Raw genomic sequence first — 18027 nt, 5'->3', positions numbered from 1 at the left:
GTGGATGGATGGATGGATGAGTAGATGGATGGATGAGTGGATGGATGGATGGATGGATGGATGGATGGATGGAGTAGATAGGTGGATGGATGGATGGATGGATGAGTAGATGGGTGGGTGGGTGGATGGATGGATGGAGTAGATAGGTGGATGGATGGATGAGTAGATAGGTGGATGGATGAGTAGATAGATGGATGGATGGATGAGTAGATAGGTGGGTGGATGGATGGATGGATGAGTAGATGGATGGATGAGTGGATGGATGGATGGAGTAGATAGGTGGATGGATGGATGAGTAGACAGGTGGATGGATGAGTAGATAGGTGGATGGATGGATGAGTAGACAGGTGGATGGATGGATGGATTGATAACCAACTCCAAAATGAAGTAACAAACAGCAGCATTTAACTAAATGTTATTTATTTTTTGTTGGTTAACTTATACATACTGAAATAAATCATTCACAAGAATGAATTTGAAAGAGAGCGTTTGATTATTTCATCAGCTGTAAAGCTGTATTAATTATCAAACTACTGAACAGTGTACTTCAGTTAGTTAAGTTAGTAGTGGTGCTACATTTAGTACCTCGACACTGCTAGTAACACACACACACACACTGAACATGACAAACCCTTCAAGATAAACACACAGTCTATGTCTCTGTCCCTTATACACACACATTCATGATGGTTATAAATAGTAGACGCCACTATGGGGAGGAAGATCGAGTTTCATTGTAGAGGCTGAAGTGTGAAACACACCCAGTGTCTCTAACTCTCTCTGTCTCTCTCAGAGCGAGTGATACAGGCAGAGAGGGGCTTCCTCGCTCAGAATAGAGCTCATCTCAGCAGTCAGCTCGTTCCCAAACACACTTCACCTACTCAGCACATACTGCAGCGAACAAACACAGCCCTCTTTCTCTCGCTCTATAAATACATTTACAGTAGTGACTGCAGACGCTCCGAGCATCTCACACACACACAGTCTGTTTTCACACATGTTGTGTCCGAATTCCTCAATGTTTCACCTGCTGACCACACACACACACACACACATTCAGCAGATATGGCCTCACACACTCTTTAATGATGATGTAAACTCTAGTTGACCATATTGATTTTCTTAATACATGTTCCTGGTCTTATTGTGAATGATTCATCAGTGTCGTTATTCTCTAAAAAATAATTGGTTAATGTTACCCAGCATTCAAACAGCTATTTTATCTCTTCGGCTCACCAAGGCTGCATTTATTTGATCAAAAATACAGTAAAAACTGTAAAATTGTGAAATATTATTACAATTTAAAGTAACTTGTTTTCTATGTGAATATATAGTAAAATATAATTTATTCCTGTGATCAAAGCTGGATTTTCACTTCAGTCTTCAGTGTCACATGATCCTTCAGAAATCATTCTAATATGATGATTTGCTGCTCAAGAAACATTTCAGATTATTATTAATGTTGAAAACAGTTGTGCTGCTTCATATTTTTGTTGAAATCGTCATGCATTTTTTTCCAGTATTTTTTGATGAATAATGAAACACTTTTACGCTCATGGAATGTCTTTGATTCTCATGCATAGTCAACAAAAAACAAACCACACTGAGGTGAAACGACACTCGTCACCTTTATCCTCACGTCACAAACACACACTCATCACACACTATTAAACCGTCTCGCTCAGCTCATCTTCTGCTCCTCGCTGTTTCTAATCACAGCACCATCCTCCTGTTGTTGTGTTCTCATAATTCAAGTCTTCAGTGGTCTCGCATCTCCAACCACACATTAATCACATCAACAAAAGACTCTGGTCAGAGGTTTAGATTAGAGGATTCTGGGGCTATTTATAGACGGAAGGATTTTGTCGGCACAAAAGCCCTTCGGGAGCTGATACTAAATGGCCTTTGTGGAATTAAAATTGCCATTCGATGTGCATTTTTCTGAGGGAACGTTAAAGAGCAGAGGTTGCTCTTTCACAGCTCAGGAGTTCTCATTGCAGAATCAACTTTGACTGAGATGTTTCTCCTAAACTGTCTTACACACAAAGCGTATCCAAGCTAACAGGAAACGTTCTCAGATGGTGTGTGTTCTGTTGATTGGGAGCAGTCTGGTTTTGTAATGTCATCGGTTTTCAGTGTGGAAACAGTAGGAAAAAGAAAAGCAAAGGAAGGAAACAGGGAGGAGGTCATGATTGTTCTGATGAGTAACAGACGGAAAAATACAGCTCATCTTTGGATGATTTGACTTAACCCAAACCAAATGTTGGGATCAAGTCCAATGGCAGATTCAACTCCAGAGTCTAATAAGCATATCTCTGCTTTAGTGTGTGAATGCAAACACTTCTGTTTGGGTTGTTTCAATCCAGCGGTTGGGTTAAATGTTTGCCATGCTGGGCAGTTTTATTTAACCCAACTATTGTTTAAAAATGACTATATGTCTGGCTTAAAATGAACCCAAAATAGGTTGGAAATTAAAAATCAGACACATAATTACTAGAGGCAACAACAATAATCAAAATGTGAACATTTAAGCAATTTAATGTTTATTATTCAATTATTATTCATTAAACTTTAATAAATGTTCATTTCCAACATACATTGGGTTCATTTTAAGCAAGCAGTACAGTCATTTTTAAACAATAATTGAGTTAAATAAAACTACCCAGCAGGTTGGGCAAACATTTACAAAAAAAACAATCGCTGGTTTAAAACAACCCAAATGCTGGGTTAAAACAATCGGTTCTCTGGGTTAAAACAACTCAAACGCTGGGTTAAAACAACCTATTTGCTGGGTTAAACCAACCCAAATGCTGGGTTAAACCAACCCATTCGCTGGGTTAAAACAACCCAAACGCTGGGATAAAACAACCCAAATGCTGGGTTAAACCAACCCATTCGCTGGGTTAAAACAACCCAAACGCTGGGATAAAACAACCCAAACTCTGGGTTAAAACAACCTATTCGCTGGGTTAAAACAACCCAAACGCTGGGATAAGACAACCTAAACTCTGGGTTAAAACAACCTATTCGCTGGGTTAAAACAACCCAAACGCTGGGATAAAACAACCTATTCACTGGGTTAAAACAACCCAAACGCTGGGTTAAACCAACCCAAACGCTGGGATAAAACAACCCAAACTCTGGGTTAAAACAACCTATTCGCTGAGTTAAAACAACCCAAACGCTGGGTTAAACCAACCCAAACGCTGGGATAAAACAACCCAAACGCTGGGTTAAACCAGCCCAAACGCTGGGATAAAACAACCCAAACTCTGGGTTAAAACAACCTATTCGCTGAGTTAAAACAACCCAAATGCTGGGTTAAAACAACCTATTCACTGGGTTAAAACAACCCAAACGCTGGGTTAAACCAACCCAAACGCTGGGATAAAACAACCCAAACTCTGGGTTAAAACAACCTATTCGCTGAGTTAAAACAACCCAAATGCTGGGTTAAAACAACCCAAACGCTGGGTTAAACCAATCCAAACGCTGGGATAAAACAACCCAAACGCTGGGTTAAACCAACCCAAACGCTGGGATAAAACAACCCAAACTCTGGGTTAAAACAACCTATTCGCTGAGTTAAAACAACCCAAATGCTGGGTTAAAACAACCTATTCACTGGGTTAAAACAACCCAAACGCTGGGTTAAACCAACCCAAACGCTGGGATAAAACAACCCAAACGCTGGGTTAAACCAACCCAAACGCTGGGATAAAACAACCCAAACTCTGGGTTAAAACAACCTATTCGCTGAGTTAAAACAACCCAAACGCTGGGTTAAACCAACCCAAACGCTGGGATAAAACAACCCAAACGCTGGGTTAAACCAACCCAAACGCTGGGATAAAACAACCCAAACTCTGGGTTAAAACAACCTATTCGCTGAGTTAAAACAACCCAAATGCTGGGTTAAAACAACCTATTTGCTGGGTTAAAACAACCCAAATGCTGGGTTAAAACAACCTATTCGCTGAGTTAAAACAACCCAAATGCTGGGTTAAAACAACCTATTTGCTGGGTTAAAACAACCCAAACTCTGGGATAAAACAATCCATTTGCTGGGTAAAAACAACCCAAATGCTGGGTTAAACCAACCCAAATGCTCGGATAAAACAACCCAAACGCTGGGATAAAACAACCTAAACTCTGGGTTAAAACAATCCATTCGCTGGGTTAAACCAACCCATTCGTTGGGTTTTTACATTTTTAACCCAACTTGGATTGTTTTTAACCCAGCACTTTTTTAGACTAGTGTCCACACCTGCAGATGATATCATTCTGTTTATTATAAGCGAGCTGTGGTTTTGTCGTCTGCCGCTTTAAACGCTTGAGATCTTTAAAGCAGGATGGATTCTGATTGGCTGTCAATGTTTTTATCATTCATCAGCTGGAATATCTGGAAAATTGTTCTTAAAGTGATTCCAACGATATTGATTCTCAGAGCCATTACAGTTGTGGTGTGGATCTGATATTCTTTTTTTTTTTTTTTTTTAGAAAGATTTTTAGAACTATAGCTTTATTGTTATCATTATAGTTATTGCTCATGGTGTGAACGGGACGCTAAAAAAATAAAATAAAGATTACAAGAAAATTCAGTCTTTCTACTTCGAAATGTCATGTTTAATCCGATGCCGTTTCTTTGTAATTATTTGTGAAATTTACAAGGGGTTTCTGAGTGAAAACTGTTTAGAAGTAAATCCTGTATATTTGATCACGACAGTAATTCATTTGTTTCTTTCTCCAAAGGATTTTTAAGAAAACATCTGAGACAACATTGATAGCAATACACTAAAAAAAAAATTGGTGTGGAAACAATTTTCACCCAGACACTGCTAGTAAATTTCACAAATAATTAGAAAGAAATGGCGAGTAACAGTTTCCATTTCTTCCAGTGTGCTCGCTTGAAGTGTTTCTGCGTTTAACCGTTACAGACAGTGAAGGCAAAAGAAAAACAAGATTTAAATCTGTCTGAGCTGTCACTGCTCTATCTAAACGTGAACATTCCTGCCCTTTGGGACACAAAGCGAGCATCCTTTAAGAGAAAGAGATAGAGATTTTTCTAGCTGGTGACTTCGGTCGGTCTGTTTCCAGGTGCTGAGGCCCGGATTGGGCGACATGGAAGCATGCAGTTGTTCTTGCTGCCTGACTGGACAAACACAAGAACCTGGAGCCACGTCAAACACAACAGATCCCTACAGCCCAACCACGGCCCTCCGGTTGCCGTGGGAGCGTCCGGAATCCATCTGATTGGCTACGCTGTGACTCCAGAAGCACGCTGTGCCTGGAATGTCGCTCATCGCCTACACAAAAATGTTCCTGAAAACACACACAAAACCACAGCACCGGACTGATGTACGCACAGTTGTCCCAAAAAAAAAAAGCATTGCGTAAATAATGTATAAATAATGTTCTTGTGCTAACGTCTTGTGAATATTATTCAAGACCAGATAACTTTGAACAAATGTTCATAACTTTTAGAGAACCTTGCCAGAACATTGTTTGCTGGGTTAAGTCATGCTTAAAAATATCTAAAATCAAGAGTCTGAACTAAAGTGTGCGTTTCCATATTTAAACTGTTTAATATAAGCAGCGTGTGCTTAGATTAAGTCGTATCACTCAGTAGCTAACACAGGCTTTTCTTTTCATTAACGTCTCACTTGATCTCACTGAATCATCTGGAGTCCGTCCAACCGAGAGGAACATTTTCTAGAGCGAATATCACACTTTCATCATCCCAGTAAAACGGCACGGCTTCTCTTCCTGACTGGAAGCCATAAAAAACAGCTGGAAGTGCTTATGATTTTAATTTAGTTAAGTGCAAATATTCAATTTGGCCACAAGAATGAAGATCTGACCTGGAATGAAGCCATGCATTCAGTTTGCGTCTCTGGAGGGCAGCAGGGGTGGGGTATCTGGGCATTTGACGAGGGATATGTTCAGAATAGCAAACTACTTGTACTATTTTTGCAGTGTACTGTACACAAGTTTGTGTCTGTTATGCATGCATGGAATTCCCGGATGATCTATGTTGACAAAATGTGTAGAACATGATCGGAGCATACTGTATTTCACAATACAATGTGCGTGACTTGATGTTCCATTTGCAAAAGTTGCATTGTCACACTTTAAATTGCATTAAAATGCAAAATGGTATCACATACTATGGCAGTAATCAGTAATTCAGACGTAATCGATACGATTTTTTAAATTAATTTTGAAAAAAGTCTTTTATGCTCACCAAGGCTGCATTTATTTGATCAAAAATACAGTAAAATGCAGTAAAAATGTGAAATATTATTACGATTTAAAATAGCTGTTTTCTATGTGAATATATAGTAAAGTGTAATTTATTTCTGTGATCAAAGCTGAATTTTCAGCATCATTACTCCAGTCTTCAGTGTCACATGATCCTTCAGAAATCATTCTGATATGATGATTTGCTGCTCAAGAAACATTTATGATTATTATCAATGTTGAAAACAGTTGTGCTGCTTAATATTTTTGAGGAAACTGATCAATTTAATTTTTCAGGATTCTTTGATTAATAGAAAGCTAATAGTTAATAGAACAGCAATTATTTGAAATAAATGTATTTACTGTCACTTTTGATCAATTTAATGCATCCTTGATGAATAAAAGTATTAATTTCTTTCAAAACAAAAGATAACAAATTATATTTACAGTATATTAGATATGAAAAATTCTTATTGGCTGTGATATTGTCGTGTCATGCAGCATTTAAACTTTCAGCGAGGAACAGAATCCTGGGAACATGTTGTGTCACGTCTGGTTTGGACACGCTGTTAGCATGTGGAATCAGAAGGAATCTGTTTACTTTTAACGTTAAATCAGGCTGGAAGTATGTTGCAGAACATAGATTTTGCACAGAAAAGATCCTCGTCAGCTAGACAAGAGCTCGAATTCACAAACCCAAAAACCCACGTATTCTCCCATGAATGATGGATTTTATAGTCAATGAATCTGGAACAGCTGAAGGTCACAAACCTTCATGTATCATTTGATTCAAATGTCACCGGAGAAAATCCACCCACCCATCCACCAATGTGTGAGACTTGGCGAAGGTCCAGCATGTTCCTGAGAGACAAAATTGGCCAGAGAAAATAAACACAGTGCGAGTGAAACGCTTCAGGAACAAGAACAAATGTAGGGCGGGGAATTGATTGGATGGTTGTGGTTTGCTATTGGTGGATCTCATGTGAGTGACAGGTTGCCCCGCCCTCATCATCAGAGAAGAGAAGCTGCAAAAGGGAGGAGAAGATATTCTGATTCAAGATTACAAGGAACAGGAATTTCAAACAATAATGATGTGCACCGATAAATCATTTATAATAAATGAAATAGGAATTTTGATTTCATGGTGACTTTAAATGTGTGTGTCTGAGAGATTTTTCTCCACATCCACAGTATTGTCCACTACGAAATGAATCAAGCAGGACTGAAAGCCTCAGTGGTGAAGCAGATGTAATGGCTAATGTGTGAGAGGAAGAGGAGAGCGGAGAAGAAAGATGAGTGGAGCGAGAACTAAACACACTCAATTACAGGATCATAGAAAACTCACTAAGCAGAAGAGAGTAAATCCCTCAGAATGACTGCAAGAGTCTGAGCTGCTCGTCTGTGTGTGTGTGTGTGAGGTTATGATGAGCCCCTGAAAAATTGGGCCTTTCGCGCCCAAGCATGGCAGGAAAATCTGCAGTGGATGACAGGAATTTTCAGTCTTGCAAGCTCTCTAAAGCTGCCCGTCTGTCTCTCATTCGCTCTCTCAAAATTTAAGTGGCTTTTGGTCTGTTAAAGCTTTACATTGCCAAAGCATTGGTAACATTAAAGTTCTCTGTTATGCTATTTTAAGGTTCCTAATTTTGTTTTGGAGTCTCCTGCAATAGGTTTATATCCATCCAAGGTCATAAAACACTTTGTCTCATAATATCCCCAGCAGCATCAGCTCTTTTCTCACAGTGTCTGAAACAGTTTTATCAAAGATTCAGTCTCTCTAAACCCCACCTTTCTGAGAGCCTGCTCTGCTCTGATTGGTCAGATGGCCCAGTCTGTTGTGATTGGTCGACCGCTTACAGCATGTGTCGGAAACTAAGCTCTTTCTCAGCACTTGATACATAGTGATATGAACAGTAACGATGGCGTTTGTTTTACCGTATCAATCTCAGTAAAAGAGGATTTGCTCTTGCAGGAGAAAACTACCCTGCAGTTTGGGCAAACATTTAACCCAACTGCTGGGTTAAAACAACCCATTCGCACCCATTCGCTGTGTTAAAACAACCCAATTGCTGGGTAAAAACAAACCATTCGCTTGATTAAAACAACCCAATTGCTGGGTGAAAACAACCCAACTGCTGGGTTAAAACAACCCATTCGCTTGATTAAAACAACCCAACCGCTGGTTTAAAACAACCCAACCGCTGGTTTAAAACAACCCAATCGCTGGGTTAAAACAACCCAACCGCTGGTTTAAAACAACCCAACCGCTGGTTTAAAACAACCCAATCGCTGGGTTAAAACAACCCAACCGCTGGTTTAAAACAACCCAACCGCTGGTTTAAAACAACCCAATCGCTGGTTTAAAACAACCCAACTGCTGGTTTAAAACAACCCATTCGCTTGATTAAAACAACCCAATCGCTGGGTTAAAACAACCCAACCGCTGGTTTAAAACAACCCAATCGCTGGTTTAAAACAACCCAACTGCTGGGTTAAAACAACCCATTCGCTTGATTAAAACAACCCAATCGCTGGGTTAAAACAACCCAACCGCTGGTTTAAAACAACCCAACTGCTGGGTTAAAACAACCCATTCGCTTGATTAAAACAACCCAATCGCTGGGTGAAAACAACCCAACCGCTGGTTTAAAACAACCCAACCGCTGGTTTAAAACAACCCAATCGCTGGGTTAAAACAACCCAACCGCTGGTTTAAAACAACCCAACCGCTGGTTTAAAACAACCCAACTGCTGGGTTAAAACAACCCATTCGCTTGATTAAAACAACCCAATCGCTGGTTTAAAACAACCCAACCGCTGGTTTAAAACAACCCAACCGCTGGGTTAAAACAACCCATTCGCTTGATTAAAACAACCCAATCGCTGGGTTAAAACAACCCAACCGCTGGTTTAAAACAACCCAACTGCTGGGTTAAAACAACCCATTCGCTTGATTAAAACAACCCAATCGCTGGGTTAAAACAACCCAACCGCTGGTTTAAAACAACCCAACCGCTGGTTTAAAACAACCCAATCGCTGGGTTAAAACAACCCAACCGCTGGTTTAAAACAACCCAACCGCTGGTTTAAAACAACCCAATCGCTGGGTTAAAACAACCCAACCGCTGGTTTAAAACAACCCAATCGCTGGTTTAAAACAACCCAATCGCTGGGTTAAAACAACCCAACCGCTGGTTTAAAACAACCCAATCGCTGGTTTAAAACAACCCAACCGCTGGTTTAAAACAACCCAATCGCTGGTTTAAAACAACCCAATCGCTGGTTTAAAACAACCCATTCACTTGGTTAAAACAACCCAACTGCTGGTTTAAAACAACCCATTCGCTGGGTTAAAACAACCCAATTACTGATGACTCATTTCAGGAGTTCAGAATTGATTTTTTGGGAGACAGTAACTCCATTTATCTGCACTTTGATCTTTGAAACTTTGCAGACCTTTTACATTCACAAACATACACTGTATTACACACTGCATGAAAGGCAATATCCAAAATAATATAACTGGGGCACATTCATTTACAGACATATTTACACACAATTAAAAAAGTTTGATAAAATAATAAAACTCACAGAGATTTAGGATCATTAGGTGGGAATTAAAGAAGAAAACGATATCAGACATTTATAAAACTTCTAATCAATTCATCATATTTATACTGTCAATTAAAGTACAATAGTGGAAGACGATTTTATTTTCCAAAGACAAGATATTATTTATTAAAAAGACCATACATATGTATTTTAGATACATATATTTTATTTAGACATAAGCCAAAATATTACTTAATGTAAGTCAATATAATTTTTGATTATAAAATTCTGATTCTGAAATTATCAAAACATCCATTTGACGCACTGAACGCCCATCTCATCGTAATTATGAATTCCGAACTTGTAAGTTGGACCTTCCCAGAGGACCTGAGAGCAGCATTACATGCAAACACCGTTCACTCTTGCATCACTGGCTCTTAAGAGCCTTCTTAAAGGGGATAAAATGCTGATAAGGCATTATGGGTATCACACACACACACATGCAAGCTCATAAAAACTATACAGTCCCGCTTCCATTATGGACTCCATCAAGCCTTTTAAAAATGTGCATTAATGTAATTATCACTGATATACTTGTACTCAATTTTAGCTCCAAACACTTGTGTGCAATTACTGAGGTCTCATGGTTTCCCCTTTTGAACTCCTCATGTCAAAAAGGTTGCTGACCTCTGCATTTCACCTTTTTAACAAGTGAAGTCACGTCACTTATGTGAGATTGGTCTGGGCTGCGTTTCCCAAAAGCATCGTAAGCCTAAGTTGATCAGAAACAACTGGTGGCAATTGATGCTTATGATGCTTTTGGGAAACGCAGCCCTGGTCTGGTCACTTATCCAAGTGTTGACCGACAGACATTCACAGAAAATTCATTTACTCACTCTCACATTTTGCCAAAACTAAATTACTTTAGTTTCCTGGAAAATTACTTCCTGAGTACACAAAATGTTTTTTTGTTTTTTTTTAAATATGTCTTTTCAGTTCAATGAATGTGAATGTGAAGATTATGAAGTGTGGCTGTCAAGCTCCAAAATGACAAAACATACCATAAAAGTATCATATAAGTAGTAATTAATACGACTCTATATTGCAAGTCTTCAGAAGTCAGATTTGTGCGAGGTTTTGTGCAAATTAAGTGATAATTGTCCACTTAAGTGAACTGTGGATGATCACTGAGTCAAGGAATCAGTCTGATTGGTGAATGAATCATTCTAATTGAACTTATTTAAAAGATCAGACCAGTGTTATTTTATACTATTATAGATTTCTGTCATTCCATTGACAGTCCACAAAACTACCACTTTGATACTTCAAAAAGTTCATAAAGAGACTAAATGAAGCTAAAATGAGACTAAATGAGGTTCATTCTCGTGTTACGCAGCACGTTTGAGCTTCAACAAGAACCAATGAGGTTCATTCTCGTGTGTTATGCAGGACCAACAACATATGGATGAGTAAATAATGACATAAATTTCACTTTTAGGTGAACTATTCCTTCAAGCCAAACAATCTGCTCCATCTTACCTTCCAGAATGACCTCTTTGCCTGTTTTCTTCAGGGCCTGTACAGCCTCATCGTGAGTGGCCTCTCTGAGGTCGTAACCGTTCACGGACAAAATCGCATCGCCCACGTAAAGAGCCTCCGTCTGGTCCGCTGCCAGCCCTTTGAAGATCTTTGAGATCAGGATGGGCATCTTATTCTCTTTACCGCCTGTAAAACAACATACAATTAGAAATGTGGTAAAATTTGATTCCATGTAAAAACTAGCATAGACTAAAGTTTCTCTTCCAACTTTTTACTTGTAGATGAACAAGTACATCTAAGAGAACCAGGGGTCAGTTTCATAAACATACACATTATGTTTAGACTGTGTACTATGATCAACTAGCATTTAGTTAGGGCTAATCGGTCTTAATTTCTGGTTTATTAAATTAGACCAATCTACATTTTTATGTAACTGACCTGAAGTTATAAACAGTCTTATAGGAAAAAAAACTTGATGACTAACTTGTAAGACTAGTCTAAGCAGTTTAGGCAACCAGTACATCTAAAAGTTAGTTTCTCTTAACTCAGTAAGAACGCCTCTGCTGTCTAGAAAGTCTTTTTTTAATCAAGTGCTGACAAAGATGACCAATCTGTGATGTTGAAATCAAGAAGAAGCCTAAAAATAAGCTGGAAGTACGACAGTGACACCACAGCCTTCAAAGTTCAGCATAACCACAAAAGGAACTACTCAAATAGCTTCTTCTTTCAAATCTTTCTGATGGGCTGCCAATGAAAAATATGGACAAATAAGGTATGGTCTGGACAGCAGCAGGTTTATTAGGCTGCTGTCACTTTAAGACCTGCCACCGCTGCACATGACGTGGATTTGACACGCATCCCCACAATTCTTTATGTTCGTTTAAGACTTCATTTAACTCGTTAAACTGTGCTTGCGAGGATACTCGACTTATGCACCCCCATACCATCAGAGATGCTGGCTTTTGAACTGAATGCTGATAACACGCTGGAAGGTCTCCCTCCTCTTTAGCCCGGAGGACACGGCGTCCGTGATTTCCAACAAGAATGTCAAATTTGGACTCGTTCGACCATAGAACACTTTTCCACTTTGAAACAGTCCATTTTAAATGAGCCTTGGCCCTCAGGACACGACGGCACTTCTGGACCATGTTCACACATGGCTTCCTTTTTGCATGATAGAGCTTTAGTTGGCATCTGCAGATGGCACGGCGGATTGTGTTTACCGACAGTGGTTTCTGGAAGTATTCCTGGGCTCATTTAGTATCGAAGACCACGGGCATCCAGTAAAGGTCTTCGGCCTTGTCCTTTACACACAGAGATTTCTCCAGTTTCTCTGAATCTTTTGATGATGTTATGCACTGTAGATGATGAGATTTGCAATTTGACGTTGAGGAACATTGTTTTCCACAATCTTTTTACGCACTCTTTCACAGCTCTGCCCATCTTTACTTCTGAGAGACTCTGCCTCTCTAAGACATCCCTTTTATTGCTAATCATGTTACAAACCTGATATCAATTAACTTAATTAGTTGCTAGATGTTCTCCCAGCTTAATCTTTTCAAAATTTCTTTTCAGCCATTTGTTGCCCCCGTACCAACTTTTTTGAGACCTGTAGCAGGCATCAAATTTGAAATGAGCTCATTTAGTGGATAAAAGTGTAAAATTTCTCCCTTTAAACATTTGTTATGTTATCTATGCTCTATTGTGAATAAAATATTGGCTCATGTGATTTGAAAGTCTTTTAGTTTTCATTTTATTCAAATTTAAAAACGTCCCAACATTTCCGGAATTCGGGTTGTATATTGCACAAAATACAAATAGTCAGTTTTTTCCAATATCATGCATGTTCACACAAAACATTACATACAAAAAGTCTCTTAAAACTAAACAAAAATGAGCATGCATATGCATTGCTAAAATACAGAACAACTGCATCAAAAAAAAAATCTTGAGTACTGATGTGCCCTTTGATGTGATTTATGGGCAACACTGTAAAACCAATCAAAATTTCATCGCCTTCATCCTTGAGCTGGGGTGTGCTCCAAATATTACAGACCGAAGCACATATATCTTCTTTAGTGAGTGATGGTTTGGTCTGTGGGTTTCTCTTGGAGGAGACGAGCATCTGAATGAAATATCCAATGAGAATTAGGCAGCTGGTCTCTTACGCTTTAAACTTACATCTAAAAATTCAAGGGCATGTGAAACAGCCACCTTGAGTATAAACCATAAAACATTTATATGTGGTTCCAGGTTTTATATTGCTGTAAAGAGACTGTGTGGCCGTGTTCACGAGTGGCTTCTTCCTCATCATCATCGTCAGCGTATATCAGACATAAGTCTCATCTAATCACCCCTAATTTGCTTTCAGGGGCTTTACCCTTTATTCTAGTGACCTTTTGACCCTTAAAGACACATGTGACGTGTATGCGGGCGGGTGGGAGCTCGGCTCCAGCCAGACACTGTTGGCAATCTCTGGTCTCTCTGCTTGAGCTCCAGCAGGTTATCAATCATTTCTCTCTGCAGTCCCTGCCAGGACGTCCTGCACAAACACACTAATGCTAAAATGCAACGACCTTCCGCTGACTGCATCATTCTTGTGCAAATACAGTGTTCAAAGGTCTGAGACCACTAGAGCAACGCTTCTAATGTAGCACAAATATTTTAGTGGTGCAAATTATATTATCAGCATAACAATTAAAAAGTGGAACCAAAAAATGGGTTCTCAGACTATTGGAGGCCAGTGTACATCTCTCGAGGTTGTGTTAGAAGTAGGGCTGCATGATTTAGGGAGAAAATATGATTTTCCATTATGACTACGATTTAAAATGCATTATTTTAAAAGAGCTCCAGGTTTTTTTGGTGATTATATATCAATATAATTATACATAATTTGGGCAAAAACTTGATTATAAATTAATACTTATTTTGTTATTATTAATAAGTATTATTATTATTATAATTATTAGTACTATAAAAATAAAAATATAAAACAAAATAAGACATTTCACTATTGTTATAATACCTTTGCACTGTAAAAAAAAAAAAAATAGTATTTTAGAAAAATAAGTCAAATTTACAGTAACTGTAAAATTAATAATTAATATAATTATATACAATTTGGGCAAAAATATGATTATAAAATAATAATTCTTGTTTTATTATTATTATAAAAATATTAAACAAAATAAGAAATAATACTATTGTAATAACACTATTGCACTGTAAAATAAAATGAGCATTTTAGAAAAATAACAAAGTAAGAAGTGATCTTTTGTCTCGCCAAGTGGTGGAAATGGCCGAGATTTACTATTCGGGACATATTTTATATTTTTAAACCATACATGCAGAAAATCCCACTAAATTTATGTATGAAATTTGCATAGCAATTGTTGGCTTTTATGTGGATAAAAGAGAAAATGGTTATAAAAACAATAAACTGTTGTTTATTTCTTCATTTTTATAATTTGAGTTAAAACTAAATAATAATAAAGACCCTGCATTCATGGCGATATGAAATGTTATGATATAAGATAAAATGCCATATCACAGTTAAAATTACCATATATGATAAAATAATTGCAATGGATAATGGTTAATGATTCATTTGTGCAGCCCAATATATGAATAATTTTAAAATAAAAAATTTACTGAATTTTTATGTTTACCTGCATGTCATTTGACCATTATTCATCATCACAGCACTGCAAATATGCAAGTGTGTTGGTAAATTATTGCAATATTAACTTAAATCTCAGTACTTTATGTAAATATTTCACATCTAATTGGTTTGGCTGTGAAAAAAGTTTGGGAATTGCTGATTTAGGCCAAAAACATTCCTGCAATAGCGCCCCTTGTGGCGATGCTGAAAATGCAATGCATACTTGGCATGAGGCCAATATCTAAATTAAACTTGACATTCCAACATCCAAGACCTTATGCCCCAGAAAAACAACAACTTTGAACTTCCGTTTTTGCGGCAGCTCTGTATGTCTATGGCGTCGCTGTCGAAGAGTAATTCACTGGTAAAGTGGATTTACTTATTGTAGAGTTAACGAAAGTTATCATGAGCATTATAATGTTTGAAGTGGATGTAACAAATGTCAGCAGCCTGGGAAGATTTTAAAACAAGTGGTTCATTCATGAATTCGTAAGATCTTTCCTTCATGCTGTGAAAATACAAACCGGAAGACAGAACACAATGAGGGGCGGGGCTACATGAGTCATCAAATTCTAGTTGTATAATTTCTGGCTTGTGACAAATAATATATATAGATGCACCGATATATCGGCCAATAAACGGTATCGGTCGGTAAAAGCAAATTTTCACACTATCGGCTGGTAGTTTAAAAACAGCTGATAATCAGGGCTGATAAATGCTGTCAATCAAAAAAGGGCAGGAAAATGCCCTGAATTTGTGCTTTATGTAAAGAAAATGCTAAGAAACCAGTTTGATGTTCAATATTAATAGTAATGATATGAATTAATAACATTCAGAAAGTTCAGAAATATTAATTTAATCTTCAGAATTTAGTTAATGTGTGTTAATATTAATCTGAGTAATGTGTTTGTTTATAACTGATACCAGTTACTCTGAAACAAGATGATGAAAATGGAGAGAATAAAGTTTTTATTTGCATTTCTTTCAAAATATAATGATTAATTATTAATTATAATAAAAGTAGCCTATCATTAATTTTAAAGAAGTTATAAAAGGCAGAACCTCCAAACTATCGGTATCATTATCGGTATTGGCAGATATCACTCTGAATAATCGGCTATCTGTATCGGTGGAGAAATTTAGTATCGGTGCATCTCTAAAATATATGTGTCTAATGTGTATATATATATATATATATATATATATAAACCCAAGCAAAGAAGAGGAGCTGTTAAGTTTGCATGACTCAAACTGGGGTTCGGGAGTGCTAGGGGGTCCATGGAAAAGTTTAAATAAAAAGATATAAAAATATTACAAAAATAAAATAATAATAATAATAATAAATAAAATAAATAAATTGGGTTAAAATAAATAATAAAAATTTAGTAAAATAAATATAATATAAATTTTATAATATAAATTTAAATTAATAATACAGATTGAGTTGAAAAAAAAAAATAATGTAACAATAAAAACTAAAAAAATCAAATTTATTTTTCACATATTTATAACATTACTCTTTCACAGTATAATTTGGGCCTTTATAAATGAAAATATAGTTGCTTTTTAAATTTTAGAATGGAGCTTCCTTGCATGAGGATGATCATATTTGTGAATCTGAGGCATCTGAAAGATTGAAGAGCCCAAAACTGTCCGGGCGACGGACTCAAAGACTCACAGCACTGTAAATATAGACATACAACTGCACTTCGGACTCAAGGCAAGGTCGTCCCTCTCTGGCTCCCTAAAATAAACAGCACCATACTCTTCTCTGCTCTCGTCCCACAGCTTTCATCTGAAGCCAGTGACAGGCTGAGCATGATGGGTAATTCTCCAGTCAGCTGTCGACATTGGGGTGCAAACGCCTCCCGCCCCGAGAACACACACACACTGTATGATTCACTAACCCGTAACCAATGACACGACAGTATGCAAATCATAATAAAACATCATAACTGATATGGTCGCTTAATTTGACAGCTGTCACAGTTTTAGGATATTATATTTAAAAAAAAAAAAACAGAAACCCAAAAGATACTGTTTTGGTACCGTATAGCAAAGTCCCTGAATACCATGGTACTGAAATGAATTTACTGTAGTATTTTCATGACACTCCAAGATTTTTATGGTATCAGAAATGAATTGGACTTACAAAAAATTACCAAAAAAGTACTATGGGTTTTTAGACATTTTGGACATTAGTACCATAGTAAAACCATGGAGTACCATATATAACCAAAGTATTGTTTTCAGTACCATGGTATATTTCATCTGTTGTTACCATGAATATTTGAAAAAAAAAAAAAAACCATAGTACATGTCCAAGAAGCCAAGAATTAAATAATAATAAAAATTAAAAAAATATTTAAAAAGATTTGAAGTAGTGGTTTAACATCTAGCCTACAAAATATTTATGAACCCTTTATTAATTATTCATATGCTAGTTTGAAAGTAACTGTTTCCAAACTCTTCAGGAAGTTAAACAACATTCTGATAACCAATATAAACTAGTTCTCTTACCCTTAATACTTATTCCGAGTCCTCCAACTTCTTGTTTGGTGACTCGGACGGTTCGTTTGACGTTCGTGATGGTGTCCGGTACCGGGGAGGCGCTGAGGTTCGCCGGATCCCCGTTAACAGCCCCTCCGGGCGCGGGCGAGCAGCTGTTCGCGGACTCATCGGCGGTTTCTCCGGGACTCACGGTGAACGAGTCCTCGCTGAGAGTGGCGAGCACGCGGATCCAGTGGTGAACGGTAACGCGGAGCTCCAGCAATCCGCTCTTCACGGGCTTCACAGCGGCCGCCATGATCAACACATTCCTGGAATACCAGCGGAGCGGACGAGCGCTGCAGTCCCGAACTCAACTTACGCCCTCCTACTAACCAAACCAAACCCCTCTACTACACCCCCCCACCCCCACCCCCCTCTCTCTCTCTCTCTCTCTCTCTCTCTCTCAATTCAAATTACTTTATTGTCTTATGGTTTTCTTACAATATTGCCAGAAACATCAATGCAAAAATGTTAATAGTATAACAGGT

General features: G+C 37.8%; 1 protein-coding gene and 1 long non-coding RNA gene across 2 annotated transcripts in view; both read right to left on the bottom strand.

Annotated features, from left to right (window-relative positions):
• The window catches only part of snta1 (syntrophin, alpha 1), a 27865-nt gene extending 9996 nt beyond the window's left edge, over nt 1–17869 (bottom strand). The window contains exons 1-2 of the mRNA XM_051896191.1: nt 17510–17869; nt 11329–11514 (exon numbers count right to left, since the gene is read on the bottom strand). Of these exons, the coding sequence (XP_051752151.1) occupies nt 11329–11514; nt 17510–17795 (472 nt within the window). The 5' untranslated portion in view covers nt 17796–17869. The remainder of the gene's footprint in view (nt 1–11328; nt 11515–17509) is intronic.
• LOC127513950 (uncharacterized) overlaps nt 1–18027 on the bottom strand; it is a 200981-nt gene that overhangs the window by 38297 nt on the left and 144657 nt on the right. The gene's annotated exons all lie outside the window — the stretch shown is intronic.

The sequence above is a fragment of the Ctenopharyngodon idella genome, chromosome 6 (assembly GCF_019924925.1).
Source record: "Ctenopharyngodon idella isolate HZGC_01 chromosome 6, HZGC01, whole genome shotgun sequence".
NCBI classification, from domain to species: domain Eukaryota; kingdom Metazoa; phylum Chordata; class Actinopteri; order Cypriniformes; family Xenocyprididae; genus Ctenopharyngodon; species Ctenopharyngodon idella.
This window is presented reverse-complemented; position numbering and strand designations above follow the sequence as displayed.